We start from the raw sequence: 12,866 nt of genomic DNA, 5'->3' as shown, positions 1-12,866 counted from the left end.
CTAAAAGTAGATATACTGTTGGATCCAGCAATCCCACTACTGGGTACCTACCCAAAGGAAAAAAAGTCATTATATAAAAAAGACACCTGTACCCAAATGTTTACCACAGCATAATTCACAGTTGTAAAGACATGGAATCAACCTAAGTGCCATCAGTTCCTGAGTGGATAAAGAAAAGGTGAAATATATACCATGACATATATACCATGGAGTACTACTTAGCCATAAAAAGGAAGGAAATAATGTTATCTGCAGCAACTTGGATGGAACTGGAGAACATTATCCTAAGTAAAGTATCTCAGGAATGGAAAAACAAACACCACATGTTCTCACTAATAAGTGGGAGCTAAAGGATGGGTATACATGGTCATAAAGTGGTGTAAAGCTAAGTAAGATCTCCAACCTTTTTGGCACCAGGGACTGGTTTCATGGAAGACAATTTTTCCACAGGGGAGTGAAGGGATGGTTTCAGGATGATTCAAGCGCATTACATTTATTGGGCAGTAAAACCTATCTGCTAACGATAATTTGTATTTGCAGCCACTCCTCAGCACTAGCACCACCACCTCAACTCTACCTCAGATCACTAGGCACTAGATTTTCTTAAGGAGCGCATGTGCAACCTAGATCACTCGTATGCACGGTTTATAGTAGGGTCCACTCTCCAATGAGAATCTAATGCTACAGCTTATCTGACAGGAGGTGGAGATTATGTGGTGATGCAAGTGATGGGTAGTGGCTGTAAATACAGATGAAGCTTCACTTGCTGGCCCACCACTGACCCCCTGCTGTGTGGCCTGGTTCTTAACAGGCCATGGACCAGTACCGGTCCCCTGCCTGTGGGTTGGGGACTGCAGGTGTAAAGAACACTGTAAACTAAGAAAGGGGGAGGGTGGGAGTATAGCGAAGGATAAAACCTTACCTATCAGGTACAATGTACACGATTTTGGTGATGGGCACATGAAAAGCCCTGACTTCAGCATTATACAATTCATCCATGTAACAAGAACATTTGTACTCCCTAATACTCTGAAATAAAGATGTTTTTAAAAAGTTTACTTACTTTTACTGCCCAGGGGAGCTCAGCTGCAGAGGTTCCACTGATTAGCAAAGGACTACTGGTATCATGCTAAAAAGGAAAGTATAGTACATGAAGAGGTGAAATTCTCACATCAGTAAGCAATGAAGAAAAAGTGGTCTTTGGATTTAAATATATTCATACAATATGCTGGCTCTCAATGCACACAGAACATGATTTTACACTTACTAGACCTTCATCTAGGTACCAATGAAACAAAAACATCTTCAGGGATTTAGTAGCATAAATGACCATGGAGCACTAACTAAAACACAGAAGTATTACAGAAGAAATCCAACAACTGAGATCAAGATAAAGATATCTGAATTTTAACAAAAATATACAGGGCCCTGTTAACTGGTGACTTTTTCCCAACATTATTCGACAAAAGCAGATTGGGAAAACAACCCAATCTGGCATTTTCTAAGTTACAAGTACATGATCCCTATTAAATGCACTCCTAAGTTATTATGTTTATCTTGTTGAAGAGACAGAGAAACATATTTGAAAAACATTTATAATACAAGCATGTGCCATGTAACAACATTTCAGTCAATGATGAACGACATATATGATAGTGGTCCCACAGATTATGATACCATATTTTTACTGTCCTTTTCTGTGTTTAGATAAACAAACTTACCATTGTGCTACCACTGCCTATAGTATTCAGTACAGAAACGTGCTATACAGGTTTGTAGCCTAAGAGCAATAGGCTACACCATATAGACCAGGTGTGTAGTAGGTTTTACCATCTAGGCTTATGTAAGTACACTCTACAGTGTTCGCACAATGACAAAATCACTTAATGATGCATTTTGCAGAACGTATCCCCATCACTAAGCAATAAGTAACTATAATATAGTTAAGCAACACATCCCTAAATTAATCCTCTAAGTACATGCCTAAACATGAAAGTGCAGAAATTCTCTAAACTGAAGTTAAATTCTTAGTACGAAAACCAAAAACTTCTAAAATATTGAGTTTAAGAACAAGCAAGAAGAGCCATGAAATTTCTGAAAAAAAAAAGTGGGGTGGAGAGAAGTAGCCATATTGGATATAAAAACATGTTACCAAATACAATAATTAAAATAATGTAAGACCAGCATAAGAATAAACAGAGAGATCAATGGGTAAAAACAAAAAAAAAATCCAAAAAGCAACCAAATATATATGAGAATTTAGCACAGGTGGCATTTCAAATCAAGAAGGGACAGTTTATTGAAAAATCAATCTTTAATAGGTCTACAGAGTAGCCATCTTAAAAAAACAAACTTGAATCCATATTCACACTCTACATCAGGACAAACTTAAATGTAAAAAAAAAAGAAAGAAAAGAAAAACAAAGAAGAAAAAATTTTAAACTTCACAATTTATTTACATAAAAAACAACTACAAACCAGGGCAAGGTGGGGTGGCCTGAGTTTGTAATCTCTACCTCTCAGGAGGCTGAGGTTAGAGGATTGCTTAAACCCAGGAATTTGAGGCCAGCAGAGGCAACATACGGAGACTTTGTTTCTTAAATTAAAATAATAGACAAATGACAGAAATGGAAAAAAAATTTGCAACTCACATAAGAGCTAATTTCCTAATATTTAAAGTCTCTAGAATTCAGTAAGAAAAAGAGCAACAATTCAAGAAAAATGAGCAAAAGGTAAAAAGAGACATTCACATAAAGGCAATGTAAATGTCTCCTAAGCATAAGAAAGCTATTCAGCCTCACTCCAGTAACCCAAAAGAACAAATTTAAAATCACATTTACACGCTAACTGTCACCTATCAAACTGACAAAGATCTAAAAGTTTTACAACACTATGCTAGCAAAGGTATAGAGAAACAGACACTCAGAACAGTTACTGGTAGGAGTGTAAACTAGAATAACCACTATGGAAGGCAAGTTGACAATATATATGGAAATTACAAAGGCAAAAACTTTTGGAACAGCATTTCCACTTTTGGGATTTTATATATATAAATATATTCCTGCATATGCAAAATGACATATATATGAGGTCATTATTCATTGCAGCATTTACTATAATAAAAGATTAGAAATAAGTTAAAAGCCTATCAACAGGAAGGAAATACTACGCAACTATAAAAAACAACGATGAAGCTTTTATATAATGATATATAAAGATCTCTAAACCACATTATTTTAAAAAGGTATAGAATTGCCATGTATAGTATGCTACAATTAACGTCAAATGAGGAAATACATATTTATATTTCTTTATATACACATACAACAACTCAGGAAGGATACACAAGAAATTTTTAACAGCAGTAGTCACCGAGAAAAAAAATCCAGGTAGCTGAGTGATAGGGGTTAAAGGGAGAATTTCTTTAATATATTAATTTTATTATTCAAATCATATGGTATCATTTTTAAAAAATAAAATACAATTTAAATCTAAAACTATTTCTTACAAATCTTGGTGGAGGAACAGCCAGGTTCAAGCTACTCAGTGAAACCTCTAATCCATTCTGGGCACATGCCACAAGACGCAAAGCAACAAAGAATTCCTGAGAAAGAAAAGTATGAAATGTTAAGAGTATTCATTCTCTCTCTCTCTCTCTCTTTCTCTCCTGCCTATACGCATGCTTACAATCTAAAAATATTAAACAATTCACAATTACTCCAGGGTTTTTATGTAGCAACAAATGTAATAGCACATTTACTTCAAAAACAATTGCTTTAAAATTGAGAAAAGACCTCTGTACAAATATGCTCCTAATATTACAAATAGCAGATAAAATATATATGGGAAAATACTTAAATTGTGATTTAAATTTTGATAGTAGAAATTATACAGAATATGCACATTTCAAAGAATATTTAATGATTTTAAGAGATGCATTTTATAATTTAACTGAGGAAAAAATTTTGAAAAAAAACCTAGAAGGAAATAATAACTTAAATGTTACCAAAAGTCATCTCTGGATTATGAGATTATATATTTTGAAACTGGATCAGTAATTCAAAAGACTCAGTCATTGCTATTCCAGAATCACTACAGACAATAACTGTGTAGCACCTAAAACAATTATGACTGCTTGACTTCAAAATACTTACAAATCCCTTCTCCCCCACCAAAGGTCCTTGGATTTTTCGCATTTGAAATCTCAATCCCAAACTAACTAAATAACTAAATAAATGCTGAAGCAACTGGTTTTCAGTTGTTTTGAGTTAGAGTCAGGTCTGGGAATAGACAGGAAACAAAAACCTTTACTCCAGTTTTAACTCCTCCAACTTGTCAATACCCTAGTACAGCTGCTGATGCAACCAACCCTTCACTACTTTTCTCAAACCCCCTACTCTCCCATACACGCTTCATACCCAATTACTATTCTTATCACCTTGTAGGCTGTCTACTTTATATAATTCTTTGCCTTTACTCATTTATTGAAAAAATAAATGCTATTTCAAGATATCCCCTTTTCATCTCATTCATTCCACAAGCTTCTGTATAAATCTGACTTCAACTCCCACTATTAGCTAAAGAAACTACTGCCTATGCCACAAATAAACTCCTAGCTACCAAATATAATAGCCTGATTTAAACCAAAAAAAAAGCAAACCTTATCCTGCTCATTCTTTCTTTGCAGCCTGGGAAAGTATGATCCTCCCTGAAGCTCTCCTCCACCAATATAGCTTCATAAAACTCTCCTAATTCTCCTCTGATCTTTCAAGCCTCTTCTCTTGAAGTCAATGTCTCCTTCAACCTTTAAATGCTAGTATCTTAAATATTCCAACACTGATCTTTCTTTTCTCACTCTATGTGAGATTCAATTACTCTTAGGTAATCAGGTGCACTCACTCAGTACGGGCTCTGAAGTGAAATAATTCTACATTAAATTCTAATTCTGCTTCTTAAAGTTATGAGGCCATGGGCAAGTTAAATAAAACCTTTCCACAAAAGTGTAGCTAATATCTACCTTGCAGTGTATTATGAGCACCGAAATAAAAACTATACAATAAGAGGAAAAGTGCTTAGTGTCATTTTTGGCACATAGAAACTGTAAGTATTGGCTTCTTTTCTTTCATTCATATGTTAATTTGAAAATCTATGCCTCCAATGCAAATTCAAAGTAAATCCAACTACCTGGAAGTAATGAAGACAATTCAAACTCAACATCTAAAACCCAGGAAGATCACTGAAGAATTTATAATACTGTAAAATCTTAAGATAGTCACCACATCTGTCATGTTCACCTCTGCATTTCTGAAGCCTGGCTCATAACAAGTACTCAACAAATATTTGCTAACTTGAATGCATAGTACCTGGGTACCCCATATGAATTTAGTCTCTCTGTCTCGAATGTACTGAACTAGCCCTTCCACCCAGAGGCTCCAAAGGGAACTACAATCTAGCCCTGAAATCTTAATTAAAAGACTAGGTATTCTGACACTCTCATCTAATTTTTCCCATATTTTTTCTGGGTTTGATCCTGTTGCAGCTATCCCCATAGTAGGGAATTAGCTTTGAGTAGTGGCTCTTAGCAAATGTATCAGCATGTAGCAAACTTTGAATTCAATCCTACACGACGCTGAAATCGACCCCCAACAGTCAGCACTTCAAAGTACACTTGATGATATCCAACACCCTTAGCCATAACCACATCCATGTATTTCTGGTCTAGAGTTTACTTCTGATCAGTAAACTATTTTTTGGTATATGTATCAGAGGTAAGACCTGCACCAGAATACTGAAGTTTAATTAGCTAAGAGCTTCCTTTCAGATGTACCGGGTAATACCATCTTAACACTTGCTAACAAAAATCCACTTTTACTTATAGCCCTCTATACCCAAGAAATTTAATTAAAGAGCAAAGCCTCTCTGAAAGACAGTAAAACAAACTCCAGGAAAATAATGTCACTAAACTAACACTAACCTTTAGAAATTAGTTATTTTAACATCTAGTGAGAGGAAATATTTTCATTGTTCTGACATCTGCCCTTGCAAAACCCTAATGTTGGTAAAAAACCAATTCTTAGCTTTAAAAAAAACAAAAATAATTACTGATTTTGAATCAAAAAAATTTTCATATGAATCTCTGATTCTTACTTGTTTGTTCAGGATACCTTTGCCATCTGTGTCGGCTAAATCCCAAATCTGAAATTTAGGGGGAAAAAAGTATCAATCTATATTTTAAACAAAAATCATCGTAATGATAAATTAAACTTCTATAATTTACAACCCCATACTCTCTGGTAATCAGATATAAGAATCACAGAATTAAGAGTAGAAAGAAACCTTAAAGATTATTTAGTGCAACCTTTCACAAAGATACTAAGGCCCAGTGAGAGTAAGTGACTTGGCTCAAGAACATTCAAGTATCAGGGAAAGAACTAAAACTCAGGTTTTAACTTCCAGTCAAATGTCTTTTTCACTAACCCAGGTTCTAACTCTGAGTTCAATGCTCTTTCTACTAGAAAATACTACCTTATTTTAGATCCTTATTAAGATGATATTCTTTCTTATGGGCAAATTGAGATGGTTAATGTTTATTTGTGAATAATTAAAATTAATAGTGATTATTTTTCAGGATTTTGAATATATATCAGTATCATGTACAAGGATCTGACAGGAGAGGGGTTTTCCACCTCTTTGTGCTCCTTGCAAAGCTTCTCATTCCCCACTCTATTCACCACACATTAAATACAGAAACAGTTACTTACAATAGAGGAAGTAGGGACAGAGCCAAATCTGAGTGGGTGGCAAGATTCCCAGTCTGCACTGTTTCTCCCCACCAAATGTAGTATTACTTCTTCATTTCATCCTACTAAAAAGCAACTTATTTCTAAAAATCTGAAAAACACCTTACTTTTCAAGAGGGTAAATCACTACACCACAAATTCCTTCCATCCCATTTTTATAACTGCTTCTATGCCTCAGTTCTAAGTTTCTTAATGGTATATTTCTGAATTTGTACTCAATTCATCTACAGTACTATATATTCACTACAATCTCATTATAATGAACAAATACTACCTTTCCAAGTATCAAGTCTGGAAGCCCTGATTTTTTCAGAAAAGCAGCAGCTTCAGAAGCCAACACTCTTCCAGTATTGCCTGTATCAACCTGAAAAGATAAAAACCATAAGTAGATAACAAAACACAAAGGCAAAATTACCATCATTTACCTGCCTTTCATCCCTGTGATTTGGGAACCAGTTTTTTCAAGAAAGAAACAGGAATCCTCAAACTAATATGAGCCAAGGAATATGTGGAGAGCCATATGAGTAGAGTACCACCTAGACAACACTGCAATGTAAAAAGTGTTTTTTCTTATGCCCACTATACAAATGAGAAAACTTAAGCTCAGAAAAGTAAATGCAAGTTAGTGGAGTTGTAACATCAACATGTATCTTCTGACTCTCAATCTTCTACAGTTTTCATCTAAATTCCAATAAACTTAAATGGCAAAAGGAGGAAAAGGGCAGCATTTCCTAGAGAGGTCTTTTGGACAAATGGGAATCGCTATATGTGTTATCTGGCTCTTCAAACATCTTTAAATCATCACCTTTTGCTTTTATACCTACTCTTAGAAATGGTAGCACTTTTTTAAAAAGTCAAAGCAATTATCAGCTCTAAAACCAGCAGTGGTTCCATAATAAACGTTAAGAAACATTTAAAAAACTATTAAGGTCCTAAAACACATTAAGGGAAACACATTCACTTAAGTGACTGGGGACTTTCCTTTAAGACAGAATGAGGTCACAGAACAGGAAAAAAATAAAAATAAAAATAAAAGACTCATTTTTATAAAGATTTCTTAAAGTTCTATTTGTAAAAATAAAAAGTAAATTTTAAAAAGTTATGGGAAAGGTAATATGATACTAGGATATTTATGAGATAGCTGTTTTTCCAGTTTAGTTAAAAGATTAAGTTTACTGTAAACATACAGTACAAAGCATTCCAGACAGTCCAATCCCAGCAAAGCAGCAAAAGAGAAACTCTTTCTTTCAAGTACTAGAATGTGGGATAAATCGGGCACTCAGCAAAAAATTAAGAATTGCCTAATCCTTCAAATTTAGGGTAAGAAGGAAGTACAAAAAGGGTTGGGAAATCTGCCTGTAGAATTCTCCAGAACTCCTTTTCTTTGCCCACTCTGTGACCAGGGTAGAAAAGGAATACCTACACCCAGCATAACCTAAATATAGAAGTATTCAGGGAAAACATCAATCAAGATCTTATGAAATATTTATGTATTATATCCCGATAAATAATTTTACTATCTTTCATTCTTTTGGTTACCATAATAAACTAAACACAGCCATTTAGTCTTTGTTATCTACAGGCAGTTTCTGTTATACTCTGATAAAGGCCTTGCCATATACAGGCTAGAAGCTGTTTCTTCAACAAGGAAAGTCTCAGAATATCATGAAAAGGATTATACTTTACAGTATATGATATATACTATTCCACATATTCTGAATTATTGTTAAAAAATGGACTTTTGGGTAAAGACATCTGAGCTGACATCACTTAGACTACTTTCACACTATACTGGTAGACTTAAGTCAGGATTTCCAGGACTGTTTCTCAATCGGGAAGCAGACGTACTTCATGAAAGCAGACTTCTTACCCAAGATTCAGCTGAACAAGAATTAATTACACAGGACTGAATGAAATGTTAAGGAAAATTTAATCATGGATATTTACATAGAATACTGTTGGTATTATTTTTAATGTTCGATTTCTTAAATGGATATGTGAAGAAGCCCTTTCTTTTTCTTCTTAGGCTCTCTCAACCCTCAATTTATAAGAATGGGCTCTGCTTTTGTAAACTGAATCAAATAGTTTACTTGTGTCTGATTCTCACTGACCCTTCAGAATTCAAAATAAATAGTTTCATTGAATGTCTTTACTCTTTATGGCAATACAATTATTACACAGGTTCAATAACAATTTGTTCTCCTTTTTTAATCAGGATAAATCAATTGTGTAAAACAAGGCCACATTTGAGAATGATTCCCTTTTATTCAGACAGAATAAGGATCCACTTTCTGTGACACCAACATCTATAAAGCCCTCCCAAAAAACTGGCCTGCTGCATGTTGTAAGGTCCCCGCCTCACAGGTAGCAAACAAGATCCCTTACCAGCAGGCTAGGAACCTTAGCAAAACTGGAAAACCTCAAAATGAGATAAATTCACTCAAATTTATATGTACTGAAGGTGAAATATGATGGAGAGAATTTCTAAGGTTTGGATCCTAGCCTCAAGATGGATGAATAAATAACAAAGGCTTTAAAAAATACAATCTGAGATTTTTAAAAATTTCAGGCTGAAATTAATTCTCCAGCATTAGAAGTTGCTAAATAGTATATACCTCTAGATTTGCAAGTAAAAACCAAGAGAGCCTACGATGGTTAATTAATACTTGCTACAACTATGTAGATCCCAACCCCTGGACTGAGGATGGCACCCATCATGGCCTATGTCAGGAACCAGGCTGCACAGCAGGAGGTGAGTGGAGGTGGAGTGAGCGAAGCTTCATCTGTATTTACAGCTGTTTCCCATCACGCATGTATCACCTCCACCTCCTGTCAGAACAACAGCGGCATTCGATTCTCATAGGAGTGCAAACCCTACTGTAAACTTTGTATGTGAGGGCTCTAGATTGCCCTCTCCTTGTGAGAATCTAATGCCTGATGGTCTGAGGTAGAGGTGAGGTGGTGATGCTAGCGCTGGGGAGCAGCTGCAACTACAGATTATCATTAGCAGAGAGGTTTGACTGCACAATAAATGTAATGTGCCTGAATCATCCGGAAACCATCACCACCCGCCCCCATTGGTGGAAACATTTTCTTCCATGAAACTAGTCCCTCGTGCCAAAAAGGTTGGGGACCACTGATGTAGACAGCCAAACCAGCCTTTTCTGTGATCATGATCACTAGGTAAGGAAGACTGTTAGGAAAAATGACCCAATACTTGGAAATGGGCAAATAAGATTGTCTATACCCTCCACAGATTATCTGATCTATGGTATGCACCCTTGATTGACTTTCTACTGACTACATTACTTTATACTCTATAGGGGTAGAGGTTAAATTATAGAAAACTGATAGTAATACAAATGATTCTTATCCAATGCAAATGAATTTTGTCTGATGAAGAATATAAATCTCCATAACTCATATTCTCATTTTACATCTGACTGGTTCTTCCAATAATTAATGAGTTGAATAAAAAACCCTTGACACATACTCATTTTACATTTGTATGAGAGTCATGGTTTTCACTTTGTGAAAATCATAGTTTAATAAGTCTTAAAAACAACATAAGCCCGGCGTGGTGCCTCACACCTGTAATCCTGGCACTCTGGGAGGCCAAGGCAGGAGGATAACTTGAGGTCAGGAGTTTGAGACCAGCCTCAGCAACAGCAAGACCCCGTCTCTACTAAAAATAGAAAGAAATCAGCCAGACAACTAAAAACGGAAAAAATTAGCCAGGCGTGGTGGGGCATGCCTGTAGTCCCAGCTACTTGGGAGGCTAAGACAGGAGGATTGCTTGAACCCAGGGATTTGAGGTTGCTGTGAGCTAGGCTGATGACACAGCACTCTAGTAAGGGCAACAGAGGGAGACTCTGTCTCAAAAAAATAAATAAATAAAAGCCACTTCTGTCTGTCTTATAAATTAATTTGGATATTTATATCTGAATAAATATATTTAATGTTGTATAGCTTTTTAACATAAATATTTGAAACAAGTAAGTGTTCAGACTTAATTATCTCTCCTTCACTTTTCTGGGAACTCGTGAAAAAGCATTAAGTACTCAAAGTAGGAGGCTAACGCACAAGAAGTTGAAAACCAGATGTCAAAATTCATCCAGCTAGCTGGCAATCTACATGCATACAATCAAAAATTGACAGCCCATGGTATGTTCAATCTAGGAAAACAATGAAATTAAAATCTTACCTGTCTATAGTATTTTTCATATACAGGATTCCCACTTGATAACTAAAATAAATAAATAAATAGAAATTATATGCTATTCAGTAACTTATATTCAACAGATATTTGAGAAACAAAGATGAATAAGATATCCTTGATTTCAAGAAGTTTGGTTTTGTTTCTTCTTGGGAGAGTGCTAAGAGACAGAATAAAGAAAGATAGGCACATGGGTTACTAAGAACCAAGTAGACAAGAAATATAACAAGAATCTTAAATTTATTTTTTACATCAGAACTCTTTTCCTTATCCAATTTTATCCCCAAACCCAACATATAACAAATTTGGGATGTAATGCTTTAAAGCCACTTGAGAGGTCCAAAGCCCCAAGCACTCATCCTCTACCCAAGTACCCAAGGTACCTATGAATACAATTAAAAAATCACTTCAATAAAATAATCAGAGGAATATGCAAACTGACATAGAAAAAGATGACAGTGATGTCATCAGATCTGAACTGCTTACAGGCAGGCAGTGCCATTAAATTCACACAACAGTTCAAAGGGTTCCTTGGTCAGCTGATAAACAAACTTAATATTTCATCTAAAAGGCAGCTTAGGAGCATCAATGTTTAAAGGCTCAGGTTTGCCTGCATATGAACGTGTAAAAGTGTTCCGGAACCAGGATTGGAGTCCAGGAAGGCTTCATGGGGGGAGTGACATAGAGCAAGAACTTGAGGTATGGAGAAGATGGGGAGAGGGTGATTCTACACAGAGGTAACAGCATGCACAAAGGCTCACAATCAAAAGAAAGCATAGTTATGTCTGAAAATGTACAGCCAGGAGCTCTGAATGGTAAAAGAGATGGGAAATAAGATTGTGAAATTTTATAGAAGACAACTTATAAAGTGCCTCATCTGCTAGGGCAGAAGTAAAGAAAATGAGGATGGAAAAGGGGACAGATTCAAAAGTTATTAACTTGGTATTAGATCTCGGTATTATAATAATTTACTTGGAAAGACAAAGTAGAAGCAGACTATAGGGACGAGTTATGAAATAAATTTAATAGTCCACTTGAGGATCGAAGGCAATGGCAGAAAAGAAGGGTATGGTTTGAAGGAAAGTTTATTGTTTTTTTGTTTTTTGCTTTGAGAAAGAGTCTCGCTCTGTTGCCCGGGCTAGAGTGAGTGCCATGGCGTCAGCCTAGCTCACAGCAACATCAAACTCCTGGGCTCAAGCGATCCTACTGCCTCAGCCTCCCAAGTAGCTGGGACTACAGGCATGCGCCACCACGCCCAGTTAATTTTTTTCTATATATATTTTTAGTTGGCCAGATAATTTCTTTCTATTTTTAGTAGAGACGGGGGTCTCGCTCTTGCTCAGGCTGGTCTCGAACTCCTGACCTCCAGCGATTCTCCCACCTCGGCCTCCCAGAGTACTAGGATTACAGGCGTGAGCCACTGCGTCCAGCCAACAATTCATAAATTTTAAATTGCGCACCATTCTGAGTACTGTAATCAAATCTCATGCCATCCCGCCTGGGATGTGAATTATCCCTTTATCTAGGGTATACACTCTGTATATCCACTCATTAGTCACTTAGTAGCTGTCTCGGTCATCAGATATAATAGATCACAAGAAGGGTGCCTATGATACGGTAAGATATTCTATGAGAGACACCACATCCATATAACTTTTATTACTGTATATTGTTATAATTATCCTATTTTATTATTAGTTATTGTTGTTAATTTCTTACTGTGCCTAATTTTGAATTAAACTTTATCATAGATAAACTATGGTTGCAGGCAACAACGGGGGGGGGGGGGTCTTGGAACGTGTCCTCTGAGGATAAGCGGGGACTAGTGTGTGTGTGTGTGTGTGTGTGTG

The 12,866-nt window shown here is 36.0% G+C and overlaps 1 protein-coding gene across 3 annotated transcripts in view; it reads right to left on the bottom strand.

Moving 5' to 3' along the window:
- Window positions 1–12,866, bottom strand: part of EPS15 (epidermal growth factor receptor pathway substrate 15) — a 149,301-nt gene that overhangs the window by 96,501 nt on the left and 39,934 nt on the right. For 2 of the 3 annotated variants that reach the window (XM_045548048.1, XM_045548050.1), the window contains exons 2-6: window positions 11,005–11,046; window positions 7,075–7,164; window positions 6,148–6,195; window positions 3,509–3,604; window positions 1,064–1,129 (exon numbers count right to left, since the gene is read on the bottom strand). In XM_045548048.1, the coding sequence (XP_045404004.1) occupies window positions 1,064–1,129; window positions 3,509–3,604; window positions 6,148–6,195; window positions 7,075–7,164; window positions 11,005–11,046 (342 nt within the window). The remainder of the gene's footprint in view (window positions 1–1,063; window positions 1,130–3,508; window positions 3,605–6,147; window positions 6,196–7,074; window positions 7,165–11,004; window positions 11,047–12,866) is intronic. The other variant, XM_045548049.1, reaches the window with a different exon arrangement.

The sequence above is a fragment of the Lemur catta genome, chromosome 3 (assembly GCF_020740605.2).
Source record: "Lemur catta isolate mLemCat1 chromosome 3, mLemCat1.pri, whole genome shotgun sequence".
NCBI lineage: Eukaryota > Metazoa > Chordata > Mammalia > Primates > Lemuridae > Lemur > Lemur catta.
This window is presented reverse-complemented; position numbering and strand designations above follow the sequence as displayed.